General features: G+C 41.2%; 1 protein-coding gene across 1 annotated transcript in view; it reads right to left on the bottom strand.

Moving 5' to 3' along the window:
* Positions 1-27,276, bottom strand: part of LOC131225897 (squamosa promoter-binding-like protein 7) — a 68,177-nt gene that overhangs the window by 21,823 nt on the left and 19,078 nt on the right. Inside the window, exons 2-7 of the mRNA XM_058221501.1 lie at positions 25,482-25,654; positions 21,973-22,208; positions 21,724-21,798; positions 21,510-21,617; positions 20,567-20,684; positions 12,647-12,779 (exon numbers count right to left, since the gene is read on the bottom strand). Of these exons, the coding sequence (XP_058077484.1) occupies positions 12,647-12,779; positions 20,567-20,684; positions 21,510-21,617; positions 21,724-21,798; positions 21,973-22,208; positions 25,482-25,654 (843 nt within the window). The remainder of the gene's footprint in view (positions 1-12,646; positions 12,780-20,566; positions 20,685-21,509; positions 21,618-21,723; positions 21,799-21,972; positions 22,209-25,481; positions 25,655-27,276) is intronic.

Below are 27,276 nucleotides of genomic sequence, written 5' to 3'. Positions count from 1 at the left end.
GGCAACGACCCTGATGATGCTAGGGCGAATAATAACTGTGTTATACAAATGCGAGATGCATAAATCATACCAATCAACCATGCATCAATCCTGCACATGCAGAGCGCTCATGTGGGGCAACTCCATCACTCAGGGAGTCCCAAAAACAACCTGCCCAATGGCACATACTGTAATCAATCACTCCTCAACCAAGCATATATATGATGCACATGGATCATGAAGATAAACTAAGTATGACATGCGATGATGTTGTACTCTCCTCTTAGCAAGGTCGGGTCTAGGTACTTAGACAATTCTACGTCGTATGGAAGGAGTATAACCAATAGTGGGGGCCCAACGGTTTGGAGTAGCCCACAAAGTCTAGGTAAGCAATACTACGGGCCCAATAGATGAGAATGGGCCTAACAAAGGGCCTAGGGGGGGTTCACAATGTGGACATTTAACCACCATTGTTCCCTGGAAGGCAGCCCAACAAGGAACCTAGCTAAAACAAGGCCCAAGGCCCGGATACAACTATGAAAAGAAAATGGGCAGCAACCCATAACACCTCATACCACATGATGGGCCTCAAGAAATGGCCCAAAGCCTATATACATCAACATGGGCCCAATGGGACACACCATGGCCCAAGTAGAATGGCCACCGAATTCATGCATTATGATGGGCCTCATGGGCAGCCCATATGCCCAAATGCATAAGGCATATCTAAGATTTGGTAAAATGGGCCCTACAATTCAGCCCAAGACTAGGCAAGATAAATGGGCAACAAAGGTCCAATTACATATAACATTTCAGCCTAAAAAGTCCAGCACAATGTGAAAACAGCCCATTCACAAAATTGAGCTCAAGACTAGACATCCAATGCTATTTGGGCCTGCTGGACGTCCAAAAATCTGGACTGTCATGGTCCTCAACCATTAGCCCAAAAGCGAACCTCCCAAGGCACTAATTAAGCCCAAAAATCTCAGAAAATATAAGCATGATTTGTGTACACAATTCTCTCAATCTGATGGGCCTCACGTCTTCACAATATTCAGCTACATGCAGAATTTTCTTAAGGCCTTGCTGGATATTCAGCCCACCCAACTTCCTGGGCCTGCTGAGGTCCAGCAGATGGTAAAACTGAGTGAACAGTGATATGATGGCCAGCAGTAATCACAATGGGCCCCACCAGATGGAAGGTGTGTATACGACACATAAATCAAGTGGGCCTGCTGCTAGATTGCAAGTCCAGCAGTATTCCCAAATGGCCTAGACGGTCTAGACGGTCCCAATGGGCTAGACGGCTGGCCCTTCAAACACCCAAGGTGGGCCCCACTTGTGGAAGTCCACCAGGGGAGGTGGACCACGTCCAAGTGGGCCACACAAAAGGGGGACGGCGTGGATAAAATACATCATCAAGGTGGGCCAGTAGAGCTAGGGACGGCTAGCCCCTGCTGGACGTTAGCCTAGCTGGGACGTCCAATAGGTGGGCTGCTGGCCCAGCTTTGGTAGCCCCAAAAATGGACGATCCGGATGGTCCACGCACACCTGAGGTGGGTCCCAGCAAGATGGACCACAATGGAGGTGAGTTGGGGATCCATAAACACCTGCAACAACAATTACAAATTCCGGACAGCAAGGTGCTGAAAAAGAATGCTACTGGTCCTGCTGGATTCTTCCCCTGGAGTGGGCACAGGGTTGGCTAAATCAAGGGAAAATGGGCGTATGGCTTGCACCCTTAATTGTACTACAAGGTGGGGTCCACATGAGTGGCCCACCAATCCACCATCCCAAAAATTAGGCTGACATTTATGTTTTCCCTTCAACAATGCTGCTAGACGGTCCAGAAATTTGGACTGTCCAGCCCACCTTAGGCCCATCCCAGGGTGTCCACCAAGGGCTGGCTGATGGGAGGTTCAACATACATCAAGGTGGGGTCCACACATCAGGGAACCACCCCACTACAAGGGAAAAATCCAACAAATAAACAGGGTTAAACTCCATACAAACAAACAGCAAATGGGCCTGGAAAAATCTGGGCAGCAGCATGTTGCTACACATTACAACCCATGGAGCTTGCTGGATAGTTAATATTCATCACATTCATCATAAGATGGCCTACCTGAGTGGGCCATGAGGATCCCAGACCAGGCTGCTAATAGCATTTCACCTTGCATGTCAAAATGGACAGCAACGTGGGCCGTCCGACGTCCAGAAATTGGACAGCAAGACCGTCCCACCTTGTTGGACGGTCTGGGCATCCTGGCCACACCAGATGGGCCACGCCACCAGGGAAAAAGAGAGGGGAGTAGAGGGAGAAGGGAAGAGAGAGAGATCCACGGCCATGGGAGTAGGCTCCGCCACTATGAGCCCCTCCAAACAATCTAAACCATACATCAATGGGTTTCATGCATGCATGGGCAAAAATATGAGATAGAGATACCATCCCCACCATGGATCTAGGGTCTAGATGGCCCAACAAACTATAGATCAAAAGAAAAACCTCATGATGGGGTCCATGGAGAATGCCCTCATCATGGCAACATGCATTCACAAAGTGGGCCATTGGCCACACTCATGGAGTCATGTAGGATCTCCACCATTAATTGGTGGGTCCTACACACTCCCAAGCAAAGGAAAGAAGGATCCATGCAAGAAAAATGAAAAAACTAAACCTAGAAGAGCACCCACCTCTAAGATCTTCCTTCTTCTTCTAGCCTTTGGTTCTTTAGCTCCAATGGAATTGTTTTAATGGTGGAGATGAGTTTTAGAGGGCTAGATTGAGGGAGATTAAAGGAAGAAGGGGCTAGAAAGTTTTGAGAAGGGTGAGACGTCCCAAGTTCTCTTGCAAATGGGGGAGAATGAATGAGGGATAAAGAGAGAGATCGGGAATTGTAGCAAAGTAGTCATGGGCTTGTAAGATACTCATGGGTCTTGGGAAGAAAAGCCATCATGGCACATGGGATAGGGAGAGAAATGATTATTTTTGAGAAGAAAAATTCATGATTGCTAGGCTAGGTAGGTTAGGCTATAGGCTAGGCTAGGCTAGGTAGGGTAGGCTATAGGCAATGATGGACTAGGGTGATGTCTTCACCTAGGGAAATGTGTACGTGCAATAGGTGGGTCCTACAATCACGATCAACGGTCCAAATAATGCGCAGGCTATAACTTTTGATTTACACCTCAAATTGACGCATGAGACGCGGCGTTGGAACTGCGGCGACGATGCGGTCGCAAAGGTATAGGTATCGGGTCGAATCGGTTTGGGTTTATAGGGCGGAACTTAGGGATGATCGCAAATGCTACCTATAGGTTGCGGGTTGCCGGAATTCGACCGAAAAGACTGGGGGACCTAACGGAATGGAATGAATACTAGGTTATGGGTCTGACAGCTCTCTCCTCCTAACAAAAAATTTCATCCTCGAAATTTACGAGGACAAAACAAAGAAAGAAGACAAAACATCATCACATATATAGTAATCAATACAAAGCAATACATGGCATAATATAATCAATCAATCAAACAAATGGGGATAACGCTCTCTAATCTCAGCTTCGCGCTCCCAAGACACCCCTGCCACAGAATGATGACCCCACTGAACCTTCACTAGAGGAATGACCTTGGTCCGGAGAACCTGCTCCTTCCAATTAATGATGCGAATCGGCTACTCAATATAAGAAGCATTCTCACGGACCTCAAGAGACTGTCAATCAATCACAGGAATAATGTCTGATCCACACTTCCGCAACATCGAAACATGGAAAACGTTGTGGATACCCTACAACTCAGAAGGTAAGGCAAGCCTGTAGGCCGAGGTGCCCACGCACCCACTGATCTCGAAAGGTCCTATGAATTTTGGCGCAAGCTTACCCTTCACTCTAAATCGAACTACGCCCTTCATAGGCGAGACCTTGAGATATACCTTCTCCCCAACTGCAAACTCCAGGGGACGACGCCGACGATCAACAAAACTCTTCTGTCGGCTCTGAGTTGTGCACATCCTCTGCTTGATGATGTCAATGACATCTGATGACTGCTACACAAGCTCCGAACCTAGGAGACGTCGCTCTCCAACCTCGGTCCAACAACTAGGAGATCTGCACGGTCTGCCATATAATGCCTCAAAAGGAGTCATGCCAATGGTCGCCTGATAGCTGTTGTTGTACGCGAACTCGACCAAGTGCAGATGCTCATCCCAGCTACCCGCGAAGTCAATCACGCAAGCTCTGAGCATATCCTCAAGAATCTGATTGACCCTCTCGGTCTGCCCATCGGTCTGCTACACAGTACTAAGCTGCAAAATGGACCCCATAACTGACTGGAAGCTCCTCTAAAACTGAGACGTGAATCTCGGGTCTCGGTCAGAAACGATCGAAACAGGAATGCCGTGCAGTCTTACAATCTCCTTGATAAATATCCTCGCAAGCCGATCCAATGTCCAGGTCGCAAGAATCGAAATAAAATGTGCCGACTTCAATGACATTCTGATCTATTCAAGGACCCGTGTTGCATTGGGTGCTATCCTGATGCAGCAGGAGAAACCAATGGCTTGTGTCACGCCAGCTCAAGGTCCATGAGCTAAACTACCCTACGCATGATCTGGAATTGGCAGCAGTTGTCTTCACACTGAAGGTGTGGAGGCACTATCTTTACGGGGTTAGGTTCGAGCTCTTCTGCGACCTGGACATTAGATCGGCTTGCGAGGATATTCATCAAAGAGATTGTGAGACTGCACGGCATTCCCGTTTCGATCGTTTATGACCGAGGCCCGAGATTCACGTCTCAGTTTTGGAGGAGCTTCCAGTCAGCTATGGGGTCCATTTTGCAGCTCAGTATATCATCCACAAACCGATGGACAAAACAAGAGGGTCAACCGGATTCTTGAGGATCTGCTCAGAGCTTGCGTGATTGACTTCGCGGGTAGCTGAGATCAGTGTTCGAAATATCGGTATCGCACTATGTATCGCACCCTTGGAATACAGATACGTATCGGTTATCGCATGGGATAGATCGTTTGTATCACATAGTTTATCGCACTTTTTGGGAAACATGGGGAAACATTGAGAAAATGGTTGAATTTTTTAATGAATCTTTGGGGATTGTTAAAAAAGCCCTTAATACACACTTTTAAATTATAACATCTCAAAAAAAAATATATGCACATAATAAGTTTCCTTTGTATAGGGTCCTAAGTTATGCAATGCTTAACTGAACTAATACAACTATATTTAAATTGGATGCATGATATTTATAAATATATCATAGTCATGTATGAAAACCAGTGTTTTAAATAGCGGTAGCGTGTTGCGTAGCGTTCAACCCTCCGTAGCGTGTACCGAAATAGCGTAGCGTGTAGCGCAAGCTACACAATACTTCTATTTTTTAATTTATATATATATATGATAAATATTAAATAGTAAGAAGTTGATGGATAAGGTCTTATTATTTTTAAGTTAATACATGTCTCGTGTACAATTTTTTAAGGGCCCGAATTAAGCGGGACTCGGATTGTGAAGTGTAGCACACAAGTGTCAAAGTTTTTTGGGCCCCACCATGATAAATGTGTTATATCCACACCGTCCATCCATTTTGCCAAATAATTTTAGGGCATGAGCCCGAAAATGAGGCAAATCCAAAGCTCGGGTGGACCGCGCCATAAGAAACAACAATAATTAAACATCCACCATTAAAAATTTATTAGGGGCTACAAAAGTATTAGATCAAGCTGACATGTGTGTTTTCCCTTCATCCATGTCAGTGTGACCTAATTAACAGGTTAGATGGAAAATAAACATTATAGGGAACCATGTAACAAAATAGTGCAAGTGCACTGTTCAACGTGCACCGCAGAAGACAAAAATAATAATAATAATAATAATAAGTGTGTGGCTGTCAGTCTATTCCATTTTTGATGCCGGAAATGAAATAGGAGGGGGAAACCGAAAGAAGAGAGAGAGAGAGAGAGAGAGAGAGAAGAAGAAGAAGAAGAAGAAGAAGAAGAAGAAGAAGAATCCACCGCTGTGACCGCAACCGCAGCAGTTTGAGAAGAAGAAGAAGAAGGGGAAGAAGAAGAAGAGGAAGAAGGAGAAGAAGGAAGAGGAGAAGAAGAAAAAAAGGAAGGAGTGTACCTATTTTTGTCTCAAGATGAGATTAAATCGCTGAAAACTGTAAATATTGAAGCTCCACAGCGATCAGTTTGCCTCTGGAAGTAGTTTTTCCAACTCACGATTGAAAAGTGGGGAGGAGCAACGTCAGCAGCGTCGGTTTGCGCCTAGCAGCTGACTTTCGACCACAACATTGAAGGGTGGGGAGAGAATCAGCGTCGGATCAACTCTATGAGAAGATTTTGGGTCTCCAAATGCAAGGGTGGGGAGAGCAGCTGCGTCGGCTGCTGCGGTTTGGGGGTGGAAGCCCTTTAGAATTAGGTTTTTTAACTTAAGTTTGCTTGTGGTGTGAGTTCACCACTGTTTCCTGCACTGGAAAAACAAAAAAATATATATATACAAAACAAGTAGCTTACGCTACTTGCGCTACACGCTACATACCCGTAGCGTACGCTACGACCCCTGTAGCGCACGCTACAGGGGAAAAACGCTATTTCTGACGCTACGTAGCGAAATCGCTACGCTACGCTACCGCTACGAACGCTATTTGATACACTGTTGAAAACACAACCAATTCATTGAAAAGCAAAAGAAGAACTGAAGAAGTAAAATTTGAGAAATAGATGGACGGTGGGCATCCCTCTCCCCACTATTTTCTGTGGTGGGGTCCACTCCAGATATGGATGGACTCATTATTTGTCTCATGCCTTAAAATTATCTAGCCAAATGGATGGACGGTGTAGATACAACACATACATCATGGTGGGCCCCATAGAACTTGGTGACATCAATTCAGTAGCCAGTCTGGCTATGCAACATGTCAGTATCTAATCCGCATCCTACACGGGAGAACTCCCCCGACACAGCCACGGTCGGTGCTATGTGAGCCCCAACATAATGTATTTGTTTCATCCATTCCGTTCATCCATTTTTATGGATCATTTTAAGATTTAATAAAAATAATTATAGGGATATAAATCTCAGGTGGACCACACCACAGGAAAACAATAATGATTTGATATCCACCATTTAAATCCTCCTAAAGCCCACTGCACTGTTTATTTGACATCCAATCTGTTGATTGGATCATAAAGACCCAGATGAAGGGAAAAAATAAATATCAGCTTAACCCATCCCAAAACATTTTTAATGGTCAACGTTCATTCAACACTGTTTCTGTAATGTGGTCCAGATTATATTTCGATATACCTCATTTTTTCTCTCATAACATAAAATGATCTATAAAAATAAGTGGACAGAAAGGATGAAACACATACATCATGGTGGGGCCCACAGAACACCAACCACCAGCCATTGGCTGGTGCCCGTGGGAGTAGCCAATCCGTTTCGGACGCGGATTTCCTGCGAAAGCCTTTCGCAAGAAGTTCCTGCGCTGGGAACCTAGGTGGGGTCCACTGTGATGTTTGTGAGAAATCCTCTCCGTCCATCCGTTTTGTGAGTGCATTTTAGGATATGAGGCCAAAAATGAACCGTATCCAATACTCAAGTGGGCCGAAAACGGGATAATTGAATGTCCACAGTTGAAATATTCATGGGCCAACAGAAGTTTTAAATCATGTTAATATTTGTGTTTTCAGTTCATCCCAGTAAGAATGACGTTATTAACGGTATGGATGGCATGTAAACATGACTATGGGCCCTAAAAAGGTTTCAGCGGTGGAAATCATTATTCCAACTATTTCCTATGGTATGGTCCACTCGATCTTTGGGTATGATTAAATTTTGGGCTCAACCGTTAAAATAAGATGGAAAAACAGATGGACGGCGTGGATGGACCACATACATTAAAGGTGGGCCCAAGTGAGTTTACTGAGACCAAAATACCCCTCCTCCTACAGCTGCTTACCCTAACAGTCAAGGGGTAATTTGGTCAAAATAGCAGCTTCCGAACCCTAATAAGTCGCTTTTTGAAAACTAAGTTTCCGGCTAGCGAAAATCAAAAAGGCATCGTACGGACTCGTCCATTCCTCTAATTGTTTCTCTGATTTCCCCATCCACGCCCATCTGTCACTTTCCTTATCCATTTTTACCCCCATCCACGCAGTCCGATCCATCTTTCATGCACGCAACCCCTCAAATCTCGTTTCGGAAGGAATGGTTCGTCGATCCAGCCTGATTCCTCGCCGGAATCTCCAAGAAAGAGAAGAAAATGGCAAGAAAATCGTACTTACATGTCGAATGGCCCACCTCCGATCACCGCTACAGCCAGGTACTCTCCGATTTCTTTTTTTTTAATTCAATTTTTTGGGATTTTTAGTGCGATATCGACGATATATCGACCGATATTTGGGTTTTTTGGTGCGATATCGACGATATATCGGCCGATATCTGGAATTTGGATTTTTTGGTATCTTCTGGGTGTTATCGCGAGTGTATCGTCTCGCAGTGGTGCGATAATGATAATATCGGCCAATAGTATCGATATTTTGAACACTGGCTGGGAAGAGCATCTGCACCTGGCCGAGTTCGCGTACAACACCAGCTATCAGGCAACCATTGGCATGGCTCCTTTTAAGGCATTATATGGTAGACCATGTAGATCTCCTAGTTGTTGGACCAAGGTTAGAAAGCGACGTCTCCTAGGTCTCGAGCTTGTGCAGCAGTCATCAAATGTCATCGACATCATCAGGCAGAAGATGCGCATAGCTCAGAGTCGAAAGAAGAGTTTTGCTGATCGTCAGCGTCATCCCCTGGAGTTTACAGTTGGGGAGAGGGTGTATCTCAAGGTCTCACCCATGAGGGCGTGATTCGATTTGAAGCGAAGGACAAGCTTACGTCGAGATTCATACGACCTTTCGAGATCACTAGGCGCGTGAGCGTCGTAGCCTACAGGCTTGCCTTACCTTTTGAGTTGTAGGGTATCCATAACGTTTTCCATGTTTCAATGTTGTGGAAGTATGGATTAGACATTATTCCTATGATTGATTGGCAGCCTCTTGAGGTCTGTGAGGATGCTTCTTATATTGAGCAGCCGATTCACATCCTTGATTGGAAGGAGCGGGTTCTCCGGACCAAGGTCATTCCTCTAGTGAAGGTTTAGTGGGGTCATCATTCTGAGGCAGAGGCGTCTTGGGAGCGTGAAGTTGAGATTAGAGAACGCTATCCCCATTTGTTTGATTGATTGATTATATTATGTCATGTATTGCTTTGTATTGATTACTATATATGTGATGATGTTGTCTTCTTTCTTTGTTTTGTCCTGGTAAATTTTGAGGACGAAATTTTTTGTTAGGAGGAGAGAGCTGTCAGACCCATAACCTAGTATTCATTCTACTCCGTTAGGTCCCGCAGTCTTTTCGGGCGAATTCCGGCAACCCGCAACCTATAGGTAGCATTTGCGATCATCCCTAAGTTCCGCCCTATAAACCCAAACCGATTCGACCCGATACCTATACCTTTGCGACCGCATCGTCGCCGCAGTTCCAACGCCGCGTCTCATGCGTCAATCTGAGGTGTAAATCAAAAGTTATAGCCTGCGCAATATTTGGACCATTGATCGTGATTGTAGGACCCACCTATTGCATGTACAAGTTTCCCTAGGTGATGACATCACCCTAGTCCATCATTACCTATAGCCTACCCTACCTAGCCTAGCCTATAGCCCAACCTACCTAGCCTAGCAATCATGAATTTTTCTTTTCAAAAATAATCATTTCTCTCCCTATCCCATGTGTTATGATGGCTTTTCTTCCCAAGACCCATGAGTATCTTACAAACCCATGACTACTTTGCTACAACTCCTCATCTCTCTTTCTCCCTCATTCATTCTCCCCCATCTGCAAGAGAACTTGGGACGTCTCACCCTTCTCAAAAATTTTCAACCCCTTCTTCCCTTAATCCCCCTCAATCTAGCCCTCTAAAACCCATCTCCACCATTAAAACAATTCCATTGGAGCTAAAGAACCTAAGGCTAGAAGGAGGAGGAAGATCTTAGAGGTGGGTGCTCTTCTAGGTTTAGTTCTTTCATTTTTCTTGCATGGATCCTTCTTTCCTTTGCTTGGGAGTGTATAGGACCCACCAATCAATGGTGGAGATCCTACTTGATTCCATGAGTGTGGCCAATGGCCCACTTTGTGCATGCATATTGCCATGATAGGGCCATTCTCCATGGACCCTATAGTTTGTGGGTCATCTAGACCCTAGATCCATGGTGGGGATGGTATCCCCACCTCAGAGTTTTTATTGTAGGGCCCATGCATGCATGGAACCCATTGATGTATGGTTTAGATTATTTACAGGGGCTCATAATGGCGGAGCCCACTCCCATGGCCGTGGATTTTATGATGATGCTCATGTGGTTATTGTCTGTGGGTTATAATCTTGGTTATGTTCATTATGAACAGATTTATGTTATACAAATCCTCATCGTAGGAACCCAGGATTGGAACCTCGTGTATGGGTGCCAGGAGCCGAGAATGGGGTACTACGGAGGCTGTCAGTGCCGGATTTGGCGATCGGGATTTTTGTGAGCCCGGTTTCCGAGTTTGGGGCGTGACATCAACTGCAGAGTGCCGCTCCCCAACCCCCTCCGCCTCCCTTCTATATCTAACAAGGTCAACATCATGGCCTCACCAACCTCCCTTCTCCCAAAATATCTCAAGACGCAACGGTATCTCAAAGCGTAAGGTGTACTCATTAGTTAGCGCGTCGATTTTTCCACTTAAGAGAACCCACTTCTTTCCCCACACATTCAGTTTTGCATGGTGGATTTCCAACCTGCACTATCTTGTAGCCAATTACACCGCCTCCCCAATGCAAGAACTAATCATCATTATGTTTCCTCCAACCATACCTCTAGCAGGATTCCCTGATGTAAAGCCATACATCTTCAGAACTCACCAGACCAATCATGCCACCTTCAAAGATACTTGACTGATCCATCAAAGGACTCACCCACTAATAATAGCATTTGCAGATCTATGGGGTTGGCTGTTTAGATCCAGAGGTCAAATGGAATGAGCCATTTGATCAAGAATTCTCCCTCCTCAACCCCATCTCACCTTCAGCCACTGATAGCACTGCATGGAGATATCAATTCTTTAAATCGTGACCACAAGACTGTTTTCAGAGCCTTCTGCACTGCCATCTACTAGATGGGAGAGATCATCATCATGCTTCTGTCATCAATCATCTCCACCCTGACATTCTCACCAGATCCCTCTGCTGAACCACCAGCATTGAGAGGTGGTGGTCCAGGAGCAATGACTCCACTTGCCTTGACCCCAACACATGCAAGTTAATAAACCATGTAGATATTCTTCAGCAGTCGTCAGAAGTCCAAGCATCATGTCATGACGAGAAGGGTGTCAAGTTGATGCTTAAACTAGGCAAGGTATCATACACAAAACATTGTTCTCCTCTTGATGGGCACCAAAATTGGTGCTTCCGCCAAATCCATCTCAATTGACTCCAAAGTATTGCCACCTACCTGCTTTACAGAAGCAAAAACGTGGTAGCAGAGATGAACTGCACCAGTGCGCATGAGGACATTCTGCTCCTCGAGAATTCATTGCAAACTGACTAATACATTGATTGCTTGGTGACATTTTCTTGGCTAACAAAGCACAGAAAGGTTCAAAACTGTCCAAAAAGAATTGGATACCAACAAAAACTACTCCAAATGTGCACACCACTTGCATGCATAACAAGTGATGGAGCTTAACTTATCAACACTTTAAGCAAGAACAGATCCAGTGCCTCTGCAGGCATGGAAGATACCATGCCCCCATGTCACTACTGCATACATGGCATTCGTGATGAGATCTGGACCATTCATTCAATAGGTCCAATAGTAATCGGCCATAAAAGAAGGCACATAATATTTGGATGATCCTAACGCTTTAATCAGTGGTGCAGAAATGAGCATTGCGAAGAAAAAAAAAAATCACAACCACTCACTTTCAGCTAGAGAAATTCAGGGGTAGATAGTTACGAGAGTTCCATGAAGGCAAATTTGGTTACTGGCCAACCAATGCCAGAACCTGCATGCATGGTTTGGATCATCAATTCATTGTACACATGACCCACAACAGTTGACGATATGGAGGCACAAATTTCTGTTCTCCAGAGGCATTGGATCTCTTCTCCTTCAAGTAATTCCTATGATCGAAGGCCTGACACAAATCCTAATAACAAAGTATGCAAAATGATAAACAAGGTGTAATGGCACCTCAATAATATCTGAAAGCATATGCTTCAATGTGTTGTGGCCTTGTGGGACAAAGTGAAGCATTGACTGACAACAAATATGGAAGGTAAGACAACCTAACAGAAATCAACCCTTCCACTTTAGCAGGGGCTCTTGGAGCTGGCCATGGAAGAGGCTTGCAGTAGGAAACTATGAAATTGTGTGTAATATATATTTAAGAAAATCAAGACCCCAAGAGAATTACAGGAGGGAATTTTAATGACAACACTCTGCATAAACTAAAATCGATACTCAGAAACAAGAGTAAGGTCAAGATTCATTCCAGATATCAAAAGGTAAAGAATCTGTTGCAATATATTTGGGCATTGCGAAGGAGCAGCAGTATCATACTTAAATTTAGGCTGGAATAGATTATTTCCACAGGCGACAAACTCCATGGGCTTCCCAGCCTCAAAACATGTTGGGTGAACATAATGAAGCTTTGGCATCCGCACCCCTATCTTGATACTCATCAGCGATCCATCTAAATGCATCTCAAGTTAGATTAATTCGAAAAAAAAAAAAAACATTTACACAGTTTCTAACAAAACAACAGTGAGCATCAGCCATCTTCTCATGTTAAATTGTAAGAGCCTTTTTACTCAAGCAAGTCAACTGTTTTCTCAAGCCATCTTCTCATATTCTCATGTTATCACTTTAGGAAATAAAATGGTATTGAGCTTCAACTGTTTTCTCAAGTTAAATCATCTGTTTTCTCAAGTTACAATCATGAGGTGGCTTTTTTAAAGGAAAAAATAATAATAATCCTATCATTCTCAGAACAAGACATAATGAATGCACTTCTATGCATATTGTCACAGGCATCAAAACGAAGATGCATAATACCATTAATCTTTAAAGAAAAATGACAGGTACACTGTAAGAATGGTGTTCATTGAACCATAGCGACACCTCTTTTTTTCGTTTGAACATTAAACACCAAGTAAACCGACAGGTAAGCCATTTCCGTCCACCTGCCTACCATGAGGCATGCCAAGATCAATCCAAAGAAGCCAATTAAAAGTTCTTTTTTGTTTTTCTTTCACTGATTTCATTCACGACTTCCTACCACAGATTTTTTTTCCCCTGCTTTTATTGAGGTAAGATATTCATAACAAAAAGAGTGCCACCCTCCATTCCAGGAGAATTTTAACTCAAGAGTGTATTAAACCGCCACACTAATCTTTTTTCTTTCTTTCTTTCTTTCTTTCTTTTTTATTCACTGCCACAAAAATCTTGTCATACTTTAATAAGTGATTGGCACTGATGCAGATTTGTGAGTTTCTACTGTGCAATTAAATAAATAAATAAATAAACCCTACAAAGATCTGATCTTATGCATAATATTACAGAAAATCAGTTGTCAACTGCACATTTCAAATGAGAACAGAAGGGCATATTATCAGCCATTGGCCAAATCACCATTAATGCACCAAATGTAGAATTCTAAAACCTAGATACTTTGTTTTGGACATTTCCCTAAGAACTAATAGCAAGTTTCTAAAGATAAATTTCAAACAATATTAAGCATGTTTGGTAATTTGGCATTTAATAAGCTTTAGCCTAGGATTTTCCTGTAAAAATTACAGCATTTTTAAGAATTTGATATTCCGTAACAGTAATGATGGGCGTAACAGCTACCACCATTTTCGTTATGGGTAACAATCGTTACAGGGGCACAACAGCCATTACACCCCCCATAATGGTTGATTTTTTTTTTTCGTCCGGAAAATTCAAAAAAAAAAAAAAAGAAAAAAAAAAAGGGGAAAATCCTATTTAATTAGAGAATTGCAAACATGTATTCTCTTTTGGTTTTGAACATGTTTACAATGGCGTAATGGTCCACTCTTTAGTAAGAATGCTGCCTTGGACGGTCTGCTGATTTTATGAACCTGACAGACTTGGATTTGCTGCCAAACTCCTATATTTCATTTCCAATATTTGGGGGACCACTTGATGCCCCAATTCAGCCTCAAATTTATGAAATTATTGGCATTCATCCCACCAATGAAATTGGTCAAAAAGTATGCTTATTTCATCATCCGGCTATTAGATTAGTAGACATTTATTGGACGGTGAAGAATAAAAAATACCCAATGGTCCTATTTCAAAAAACAAGCGCCCACAAAACAACAATTAGATGCGTGGGCCATTCTATTGGCTCATATACTATTAAATTAATTTCTTGTTAGGGAGGGCCTGCTACAATAGCTTGCTAATATGCTACATGTACAATTTTCTGACTACAAGTGTATCAAGCATTATATGACTGAGCGCAGATCCAGTCAGGTCAACCGTGGGGCCCACCTTGATGTATGTGTTGTATACCCATGCCGTCCATCCGTTTTTTCCAGCTCAATTTAGGACAGGGCCCGAAAACTGAAGCATATCCAAATCTCAGGTGGACCACAACACAGGGAATAGTGTTCATTGAACGCCCACCATTAAAAACTTCCTAGGGTCCACAATAATGTTCATTTGCCATCCAACTTGTCGATAAGGTCACGCATACCTGGATGAAGGGAAAACAAAATTATCAGCTTGATCCAAAACTTTTGTGGCCCACAAGAAGTTTCTAATGGTCAAGGACCATTCTTTCCTGTGTTGTGGTCGACCTGAGATTTGGATCTGCTTCAGTTTTGGGCCTGCATCCTAAAATGAGCTGAATGGATGGACAGCATGGATATACAACACATACATACATCAAGGTGGGCCCCATGGTCATGGCCCCGATCTGACGCCCTTTTTGCCTAGGAAAAAAAAAAGAGAGAGAGATGGTTTCAAGTCAAACCAGTTGGACTACAAGGCGCAGTCCACCTAGGCCCCAGCACATAATTTCCATATGGTTGAGTCCATGGGAAATCCAATCCTTCCAATAGATTGGCCCCAAAATGAGGGTCAACTTGGGCAAAAATGATCCATATCAATTCATCATGCGGCCACACCATAGAGAATAAAATTTAACCATTAATAAAATGAAAAATACAAGTGTGATCCACTCGATGGGTGGATATATCTGATTTTTGCAAATAGTGATCCTTGTGATGGGGCCAACCTACTGAATGGATCGGATGTCTCACACACCAAGGTTGGAAGTTATTTGTTGATAGATCGGAACTTATAGTCCAGCCAGTTGGACTGAGTTTCTTTGCAAAAACTTGGTTATAAAAAAGGCATGTATACCCACTGCTTTTCAAAATGTGTGTGTGTGGGGGGGGGGGGGGGTTGGTTATGCAGAGAAGTTTGAGAAGAAAAATAGCCGGAGAGAGAGAGAGAGAGAGAGAGAGAGAGAGAGAGAGAGAGAGAGAGAAGTGTAGAGGAGAAGAACAACAACAACAACAACAAAAAGATACATATTTTTCTTTTCTTTTCTTCTTTTTTATTTAAATATTTAAATCTAACATTACAAGGGATTGAACCCTAGAACACACACACTACACTATCTCTACCAACTCATCTAACGAGCAGGAGATCTTTTTTATTTGTCTCTCTAATTTTTTTTATGATTTTTTTTTCCAAAAATGTGTTTTGGGTTACACCGTTACGATGGATAGTAACGATTCATAATGGCCCACTCCAGTGCATTTTTCAGGGTGGCCCATTTCACCCCCATATCGCGTAATGGGTCATGCCGTTACTGTGGTGTACCCGATTTGGGTATGCAAAGAAGTTTGAGAAGAAAAATAGCCGGAGAGAGAGAGAGAGAGAGAGAGAGGTGCAGGGGAGAAGAAGAAGAAGAACAACAACAACAAAAAGACACATATTTTTCTTTTCTTTTCTTCTTTTTTATTTAAATCTAACATTACAAGGGATTGAACCCTAGAACACTCACACACACTACACTATCTCTACCAACTCATCTAATGAGTGAGAGATCTTTTTTATTTGTCTCTCTAATTTTTTTATGGTTTTTTTTTTTTTTCCAAAAATGTGTTTTGGGTTACGCCGTTACGATGGATAGTAACCATTCATAACGGCCCACTACAGTGCATTTTTCAGGGTGGCCCATTTCACCCCCATATTGCGTAATGGGTCATGTCGTTACCGTGGTGTACCCGATTTGGCATACCTTGGCGTGGCTAAAGAATTCCTGTTCACAAATGTTTTGGGATGCTCTAAATAAGAATTACTTCATAGTTCATACATACCAACAATAATAAAGTCAAGAGAGAATTCGCATTTTTTACTACACAATGCTTTTTATAATCATCTTTTTAAAGGTGCCGGTCCTTAATGCGTCAAGCACCCAAAAAATATGGAAGATTTGCATGACATAAATTTTTGCTTTGATAGTCTTCAAATGCAACATTATCAAAATATTCCCTCTGGCAATGGGTCCAAAACTGAATAACTAGATAAGAGGAAGAGTGGTTCTCTGACGGAAAAGAGTAGCATGAAGTTCCAAGGTATCTTGTTCCACACTCGTTTCTTCCACGTGGTTTTATGGCACCAAATATACCAATTAAACAGGGAGCTAGATGAATAATCCATCCCAGATATTCAAGGTATTGCCTTTCTATATCTCATCAAATAGAAGCACACAACTAAGATGAAAGGAGGGCAACCCAAGTAGAGAGCAGAGTTTTCTTTCAACAAATATTACAAGGGCCTATCCCTCGCAAGTGAATGGCATACACGAGAAGGCTGAGAATTTCATGTTTTGCAGGATAACATACACAATCATTTATCAAACATATGACAAGTATTATTAATGCAAGGGCATTTTCACACCGGGCTCAAGTGGGGTTGCCTATGAGATGCAGGGACACACTCGAGGTGGGCGGCCCGTGTGAGGCGGGTAGCTCATGTGAGGCAACACCCATGTGATGTGGGCCCACGAGAGGGGTTCGGCCGAGGACCTAACCCATGGAATGTGGGACCTGGGCTATGAGATAAAGGGATTGATTCGCCACGCTCTATCAATTCGAGCTTTTAGAACAAGTGGTTAATTGTCCTGCATCAAAGCGGTATCAGAGCAGGTATCGTGAAAGATGAAGGATGATGAATTAATACTACCAGTTACATGAGAAAGCGTTGTCATTCTGGACACCCCATTGGACAATGGCACATGGAGATGAGATATGGATCCAAAGTCAGTGGCAAACATGTGAAACTCGCTTTTGTTGGGTTGTAAAAACACAATCATAACTAGGAATCTCCATCCGCCCACTCCTTTGAATTTGTGACAAGGGTCATACATCAAAGTAATATCAACTAGTTGGGTCTAGTCACAACTCACAACCAATTCCACTATAGAATAGGAACTCACCATGAATTGGAATCTTTCTAGCCTCTCAACCGCCAAGCTTGGAATTCTAGAATGAGCATGAAATATAATGGAATGCCTGAAGGTTGAGGATGATCTTGACATGAGGAAAGCAAAATAATATGTTAAAAGCAGTAATTCAATTATCTATTGACCCCATAGAAGGATCCTAATCACGAGTCATTGGTAGGTCTGAGTTATACCAGGTTACTATATGGGCTAAGAGATTGCAAAATCACATTCTACAAGCAATGTGCTAACAGTCAGCAAGTCCATTAGTGAATCAAGGTAAGTGCATATCACAAGTGGGTCCTGTTGGATGTATGGCCCATCGGCATGGTTTTAGGTTGGAGTCAATTTTCTAGAAGGCATTGCTTTTGACCTTGTTTTCTTTATCTTCAAGGTAATAGCTATACAAGAGGTGAAGAGGGTTTTCCCTTTGGAATCCAAATTCAGTGATGCAAGATGGATGGCCTAACCTAGAATGATGGAAGGAGATTATAAATGGATTAGCTATAATAATTTAAAGCACAAAATAATACTACTCTATCACAAACTTAAAGAAAACCTCCATGTCTAGTGGAAACCACTTGCTCATTTAAAATATCTTTAATCTTTTCTCTTTTATTGGGCATGGATGATAGAGAAGGCAAAAGAAGGATCTAGCAAAGGCCATGGCTCATGGGACAAGTCGGGAAAGCTATCTGGGTCAATTTGAGGGTCAGAATAAGGGTTAGAGGCAGAAGTTGTTGGGCCCTTAAAGAACACAAGATCTTCCACATTGAATGTAGAACTAATACCCATATTACGTGGAAGTTCTATAACATACGTGTTAGAGCCCAATTTTCTCGATATCTTATAAGGACCGGCACTACAAGCTTGTAATTATCTAACGCCCTCTTAAGAAAACAGTTCTGGCCTTATACGAACCATCACATAGCCACCTACTTGAAATTCTTTAAACCTACAATGAGAGCCAACAAATATCTTGTACTTTTCGTTACTCATATTAATCCATTTTCTAACCTCATTATGCAAATCATGGATATGGCATGCGAATGCATCTGTGGACTCTGAAGGTCTAGGGGGGACTGACATGGGAATGTCCTGCATGGGTGAAAGCTCACCCGGTATGTCCTCGGGGAAAACATCACTAAACTCTTTCAACACCAGAATCACTTTAGGTGACAACTCTACACTAACCTCGAGTGTGACCTCTCTTGCCACGAAGGCATATGCCATCAAATCAGCTTTAGTCTCCCTTTCAAACTCTTTGGCATTTATTATGTGGAGAGACTTAGGCTAGGACTTCCTCACATCTTTAGGATCACCCTTCTCCACGCCCTCTTTCTTATCCGGGGTGCTCTTGAGCGGAAGAGGATTTAACTTATGCTCAATAATGGGCTAGGTGTGGACATCCAAGCCTTATATAGTCTTAGGAAAGACTTTTTACAAAAAGACGCTCTTAGATAAAAAGCTTCACATAAAGACGCTCAATAAAATAAAATTTGTTCCCAACTCCCTAAACTCAACAAAAATATAAGCTAAACCAAAAATAACAAACATATAAACAACTAAATAAACTAAATTATTTCGTGGCCCATGATCAAGATGTTTCTTCTTCTCCATCTTTACAACCCACTCTTCTTTCTTTCTCTTCTTTCTTCTTCTTTAAAAATTTAATTCTTATTCTTTCTACAACCCCTCATCCATCATAACCATCATCATCAAGCCTTAACCCAGCCCTGACCACACCCCTATACGGACGCACCTGGCTGTCCATACAACTGTACAGACACTTTTTATCCATACGATTGTTATGTACGGACAACCCTCCTTCCCTCTTTCATTCTTTTGTTTTTTTTTCTCTCATCCAATTCCCCTTCTTCCAACCCTAACCCTAAAACCCCACATCTAGGGTGTAGATGTCCAAGCCTTATATAGTATCAAGAAAAACTTTTTACAAAAAGACGCTCTCAAATAAAAAGTTTCATATAAAGGCGCTCAATAAAATAAAATTTGTTCCCAACTCCCTAAACTCAAGGTGAAGAAGCGAAATCTCCTGTGATTGGAGTGATTTGATATGATGACATGGAGTGATTCCACTTATCTTCCTTCTTATCCTCTTCAAGGTAGTTCTTCTTCTCCATCTCTACAACCCACTCTTCTTTCTTTTTCTTATTTCTTCTTTCTTCTTCTTTTAAACCTTCATTCTTCTTCTTTCTACAACCCCTCATTCATCATAACCATCATCATTAAGCCTTAACCCAACCTAGCTATGACCACACCCTGTACAGACTCACCTGTCTGTCCATACGATTGTACAGACAAAGCCATACATACGACTGTCCGTATGGACATCCCTCCTTTCCTCCCATCCAACTCCCCTTCTTCCAACCCTAACCCTAAAACACCACATCTAAACCCTTTAAAACCCTTACTATAATTTCTCCAAAATCCCCAAAGCCCATAACCCTAGTTCTTGAACCCTTTAACAAAACCAAGAGATTCCCTTTCAAATTATATCAATACCTATGCTATGTGGAAGTCCTACCTTCCATAAGTCCTATCTAATCATATTTTATAAGATCTAAATGTCGGATTGCGATTTAGCTTTGTATTTGAGCATAGTTAAATAATTGATTTCTTTAAGTTTGTGATAGAATAATCCATTCAAAGGATCCAAACAAATGGAGGCATATAAATGTCCCACGTCAAAAAAAAAAAAAATGTGTGAACTCTAACAAGAATATTCACGTGTACCCATCAATTAAGACGTGATTTTAATGCTTGACGCTTCTAAAGTAGGATTCTACAGTAAATGATAGACCATCATTCTGAAAACAAGTAAAACCATAACCCCAAAATCATGAAAGTTGGACCAGCCACATTCAACAAAGCAAATAAAACATTATCTGCATCATCATCAAATTATCTATCAGCAGACCTTTTCTTTTATTTGAGAGAAAAAGAGAGATGTATCAGGTCATAGAACGCCGGCTTACCTTTTAGGACCTTGAAAATGGAATTATTTAAATAAATATGCATCGCGCCTCTTCCTGATAACAAACTTTCAGGTGCATTAACAAGGCCAGTTACATAGGAAGGTGCATCTTTGAATAACTGCATGACACAACAACATAGATTTAGATATTGAAATGTTGTGAGTAGAGGAGCACATTCATGGTCATGCAAATGGTAAAAGCAAGCAGTCCTATATATTTTTCTATTAATATGAAGTTAATGAATTCCTCACAGAATCATTCTTCAATAAAGAAAAACCTCCCAAAGATTAAAAGTTTTAGAATGCATCGAACTTTCTATCATAACAACTGTTAATCAGGAGGTCTTACAAATACGAAAGGACCTTTGCAATTACAATGGAAACATAATACATGTAACAGCGACACAAAAAAGAAAAACTAACACTTCGACAGACCAACTATAGGAGCAAAAGTCAGAACTTTGATCCTCATTTTCTTGTTGAAATGAAAGATACCGGTCTACCCCGATTTCTTCCCAGTGTTGGTACAAAACCAAGGGGTGGACAGGAATGATATTTTAGGGGTTCTAAAGTGCATCAAGTTTCAAGCACAAAATGGATGTATGATGTTTTGGACTCAGCAGTGGTCAACAATTCCAATTTAGCATCCAATTCAGAATGTAACTATAAACTTTTAGGTGCACAGGGTCAATAAGCACAACTTGAAATTGGATTTGTGGTTGAAAGAAGTCAGAAACTTTATATAAGGAGACAATAAGAAACTAATCTCAACCCAACGCAGACATGTTGACCATTCCCCAACACAGCCACCTTTTTTTTTTTTTTTTTAAAGTACATTGTTTACATAGAATGTTCTGCAAATTGTAAAAGAATTTGACTTAAATCGTATTCCTCTGCTGTCATTTTTTTTAATGATATTATAACTAGCTAAGCAAATATGTTACCTTCTCCCACATATATTGTGGCATTGCTATGAATAAAGTCAAGATGGTACATCCAGGCCGAATGTATCCCTCCAACTCAACCGGCATGCTGGCCAACCACTGAAATATCTGCAATTTGAGATCGCACCTATTAATCAACTTTCAACATTTCCAGTGAAAAAAACATTACTTCTCCTGCAAATACTAAACTGCAATTAAAATCCCTTAGAAATACTTGGAGCCGAAGTCGTCTCGGAAACTCTGCAGGGTTCCAATCATAAAGCTTGAACGACATGCGACCTGTCGGACACTACAATCAAATAATGAATCATTATCTTTCAGGCGATATAAGAAAATAATAAGAGCGCATAAGAAGAGCAGTGGAGCACATTGGCCTCCTTAACACAAAACATAGTATGAGATAAACACATGGGAGATGCAGAAAAAAGCAAAGCAGCTAAGAAGAACTTCAACATAGACCTACCACAGATGAATAGCCATTCTTCTGGTCACAAAACGATGAAGAAAGAGAAGGTTTAGAATAATCTTTTCCTCCTTCCATCTGGGTTTCACCAGAGGACGTAACACTGTTGAACTGGATATTCTGAAAACTGGGAATCGAGCCATGTCCGTCCTCAGACTCCAATATTGTTTCAGTATCTATTAGCTGGTCGCTCAAACATAAACTATCGGTCACAGAAGCAACCCCGTTTAACATCTCTGTGATTCCAATTGGAAGTGTAATCAGAAACAATTACGGAGCTTTTATTTTTTGTCCACAGATATACTCAGAGAAAATGAAGAACAAAAAGTAAAGCAACTTGTGACTGGAAGAAGACCATGCTAGGTAGAAACTCAGATAACTAAATGAAACACTTCCAAGCAGCACCGTTTACAATAACCACATGACTGCTTATACTTAATAAGCAATGGACTATATGAGACTTGTCAAATTCAAATAAAGTGCGAAAGATGTTCAACTTTAGAATTGGACAAGTACAGTATCATTTGCAATAACCACGTGGCTACATTGGCAATGACTATATGAGACTATCAAAGTCAAATTAAGTGTGAAAGGTGTTCAACTTTAACATGGACTTGTAGAAGAAAAGGTCTGATCAAGGGCAGAGCACACAAGTTTCATTGAATTTCTGGGTGTTTTTACTGCTATCAATCTAATTTAACTATTAAATAGAGTATGACTTCCATTCAATAAGATGCACAAGATTGCCAAACAAACATTTAAGAAATGTAATGAGGTGAAGCCATCTGCTGCACAACATTATGCATTAGCATATCTTAAACTTGTGCTTACCAAACTATATACAACAATGAGTATGTACAATATATGATAGAGACAAACACATAAACATAAACATACATATATATATATATATATATATATATATATATATATATATTAAAAACCACAAACCATGACTCCATAAATTAATTTTACTTGTTCCCTACTTTTCTTTTCTTTTTCTTTTTTTTCTTTTTTTTTTTTCTTTCTTTTTTTTTTTTTTTTGTGTGAAGATTAAAAGGGAATATTATTAAATTGAAATGGGAGGAGGGAGGGAATTGTCAATCTTCAATGGTTGAAAAAGGACTCCTCACCTTACCAATCCATCAGCGACATCATTTCCACCCATACAGATGTATAGAAGAAACAGGGAGAGCTTCCCTCATTTCCTCGATTTCCTCCAACCACCTCCCTCATCTCCAAGGGTAACCTTTCAACGATGAAACTCAGGTCATCATGGTGGATGAGTCCCCCTCAATTATTGTGGGAATTTGAATTATTTCATAGAATTTGAATTATCCCATGCCTACCACCCACACGGTTCTCATTGATTTTCCAACCTTGCCTCTCAAACACAATTTTTTATGGAATATGGAAGGACCAACAAACCACTTGACGAGCTATTTGAGATATGCTGCACCCCCGACCCCCTCCCGACAGAGATTTGTAGAAAAAATAAGGGAGATGTTTCAATTGGTTCAGCTTAAATAATGACAGCCAAGCAAGTAAGATGGTTGATAAGCTCGCAAAAACTAGATAGACGATCCATCTCAAAATTAAGGGCATCGGCGTTTATGCTTATTTCAAAGGAATTCCATTAGCTTGATCCATGTCGGCATTGTCCGTTGTTTGCTGCATTTATTTGTATCATTTTCTTTTAATATGAAAAGCTGGGCTGTATTTTTATATATTTTTTATTTTTTTATTTTTTTTTGGGGGGTTGGTTGGCAGCACAATCACAACCTCAAAATTTATTAAGAGAAATAATCTGTTTCTACAGGTTTAGGAATCTTTAACATTTCATTTTTGGCTGATCTTGATCTTGGCCAGGTAGTTCATGCCTTTCCCAGGCATGTGAAGGTTAATCATGTAACACTTAACGAAATTCAAGCATCAAGAAAATGGAACTCAACACATCCCTTAGTGCCTTCAAGAATAATGCTAACACTCACTCACTTAGGCCAGATCAGCTAACATGCTCATAGACTATGGCCAGTGTGTAGTTCACATGAGCCAGTACGTTTTGATACATATCAGTTTTGAAGCTGGGAACACATGCTCCAATACTGATATTTTAAATCATCTCTATTATATATACGCAAGTAGCTTTTGGACATTTTTGCCCCCACAGTTAGTTTCCCAAGGGTGAAGAACTTTTGATATTCAAAGGGCTTGGGAAGACATTTCAAATAAAGGTAGGGATATTATGAGAACTGAATATTGTGGCCGTTGTTGTCGGTTGTAAGGTGTAGATATCACCCATAAAAAGCCAACAACGGCATAGATTCTAGCCTAAGAAGTGTTTGGACGATTTTGCCCATGCAATTAGTTTGGGAAGAGATGGTTTTTAGAGGGCGTTTTTGTCCTTTTCTTCCCACGAGTGGCCCAGACTACTCTCCTCCCTTTTGTTGTAGCCCACAAGGAAGTGAGTATCAGGGAGCCTATGTGAAAGAGCTTCCATGGGGCCTACCATGATGATTGTGTTACATCCACTCTGTACAATTGTTGAGCCAGCTCAATTTAGGACATCGGCCCAAAACATAGGAGGTTCGAATACTCTAGTGGCCCACAAAGTGGGAAACAGTTGGATTGCTCGTCCACCATTCAACCCTTCTTTCTCTCTCTGTAAGTATATGCACCTGCATGTAGCTTCGCCCTTCCTCTCCATCTCTCCCTACTTCTCTCTCCCCTAGTGTCGCTCTCTCCTTTCCTCTCTCCATGTGCATTGCACGTGCCACACCCCCCTATGCTTCTATACACCTGATAAAATCTAAAATTAACAAATTCCAACATAAGACGGCAATGATACTTGTGACGTATGAGCTTCTGGAAATTATAAAGACAGGATAAGAACTTCAGACAGAGATAAAAGCTTACAGCATTAATGCTAACAGAGATGAAACGGACCCACTTCACTTTTTGTGACACCTAATTCTCCTTTACATAAACTAGAACAGCTAATGTACGCCAAAAATTTATTTCGAGAGCATAGACTCTATGCTATATAGACACAAGATCCAATAACATGTTATTAATCACTATCCCTACATTCTAGTTTCAAGTCTTTATTGTGGGCGTGTCCAGATGCACTAGTACTACCAAATTGAATTGCAATTTCTAGTCTATTAATGTGAAAATAACCAAATTGTAGTTACCTTCTGCAGCATCCACATTAAGATTCATGTTAAGGTTCATGTTAAGGTTCTAGTTCCGAATTGCAGTCACACTACTTTCAAGTTGGGCTTGAACAAAATGCTATGGCAATTTGAGTGGCACCTCCCCTACTATGAATACTTGAAAACACCATTCATTTTTGCCAACTGTTCTTGATTGAACAAAATATTTGCAGGCAGTTTACATGTCCATTCAAATGCAACCTATACAACTCAGGAGCATTAATTTTATAAAAAAAAAAAAAACCCACTGAACAAATAAACAAAAGAGGCTTCAACAACTCAAGTCAACAATACCTTTGCCCACTTCACCATCACATACAGCCTCATCAGCCAGGCGATTCGCCTGAGGTTCATTTTCTACCATGCTTTTGCAATCAGTGGATTTTCTTCGCCTCCTGTTGTTATGTCGCTCTAATTTCCTTCTACAACTACGTTTACCTTCATCAAAATCTGTCAATATATGAAACCTGGCATCGGGACAACAAAATCAGTCCCCACCTTATTTAGAACAAAAAATTGACACTGATGTATTGCCTACATGTAGAACTTTGACCATCCATTGTACCTGTCAAACTATCAGTTGAGATTCTAACTAGATGAATAGCCAATCTGGCTGCATGAACCAAAAACACAAACTGTGTTTGGATGTACAATATACAGTTATTGCAGTAACTAAGTCCAAAACAAAGTGTAAAATCAAATTTTGGGCATCACTCACTTTATCTGGAGCAAATAACCAGTCCCAAGATTGTGATTGCTTTTGCTTTGTCTGGACTCAAAATAACCACATCACAATGGCATGGGCATGTTTGGATGCATTATTTAAGTTAAATGCATGAATTACTCTAATAAGATGGAAAGTCCAAATTGTAGTCATTAGCACTCACATTGGGGGACTGGCTCCAAATTGCCATTATGTTGCATTTACGTTAGACTTGAAAGAAACATAACTGCAATTTGAGGGTTGCTTCCTCATTGCAAATACAAGTAAACATCATTATCTTTACGAATCCCCTTGATTAAATTGAATACTGGCAATTCAATTCAACAGTGCATCCAAAAGCAGCCTTAGGGTCAGCTAAAATTTGTAGAGGTTAGCTTTTCTGGTAAGTTTTCCAGTCCATTGAGTATAGGCAGGGCTTTTAGTTATGGTATTTCATGTGCAACAAAGCGTTTCCCCCAGCAATGGGACCTTCCTTTCATTTTTTTTATGAGATATGTGACAATGCCTTGAGGATAAACATTTCATTTAACCATGTAAAAAGATATGCCACTGATATGATGGATGTTTTAGCTAAAGAAGGGCCCCGTAGATCTTCTCTTTTTATGGGAGTTCTTTTACCCTTTGTCGATGTAGCTTGATCTCTTTTCTCATTAATTTTCCGAAAAAAATAATAATAATAATAAGTCTAGAAGTTTGCTGATCCCACACATTTATGCCCATCCAGTCTACCCACCGACAAACTGAAAGTGCACTGGTTTGTCAATTAGCGTGAGTGTTGAGTTAGCTAGACAGAGAAAGCTCCATAGGAAGATCAATCAACCGTCTGCCTCAACTGGATGTGGGCCCGAACTCGCCACAGGTAAATCTTAGCCTCACATCCCATGTCCCAAAACACCAGGTAATTAAAACCCTTAAAATTGATTAGAATATCATAGGGTTTTTGGGTTAGAAAACTTTTTTTTTTTTAAATGCAGAAAAATCTCTAAGTTTTCTACCCTTGTCGATTTATCGATAGGCGGTTCGATGAAATCGAACCGTGCTGTCGATGTCCTCGAAACTCACTCGATAATATCGAAATGAAGACAAAAGATGTCCAGCAACTGCATATACTTCTGGACGGAATTATCGATGTATCGATAGATGTATCGATATCATCGATAATTGAATCTCGAGTCTATCGAAGTTGACTCGATAAAATCGACATCATATATAATGTGTCCAAGTTCTGCTAAGGCAAATCACAAATCCTCGATATATCTAAGTACTCCTCGATATCCTCGGAATTCGTATTTCGATGATATCGGAAGTCCTTCGATGACATCGGTTTTGGACACTGTTTTTCAGCAATATTTTCAGGTTGTTCTC

This window comes from Magnolia sinica, chromosome 14 (assembly GCF_029962835.1).
Source record: "Magnolia sinica isolate HGM2019 chromosome 14, MsV1, whole genome shotgun sequence".
Taxonomy (NCBI): Eukaryota; Viridiplantae; Streptophyta; class Magnoliopsida; order Magnoliales; family Magnoliaceae; genus Magnolia; species Magnolia sinica.
This window is presented reverse-complemented; position numbering and strand designations above follow the sequence as displayed.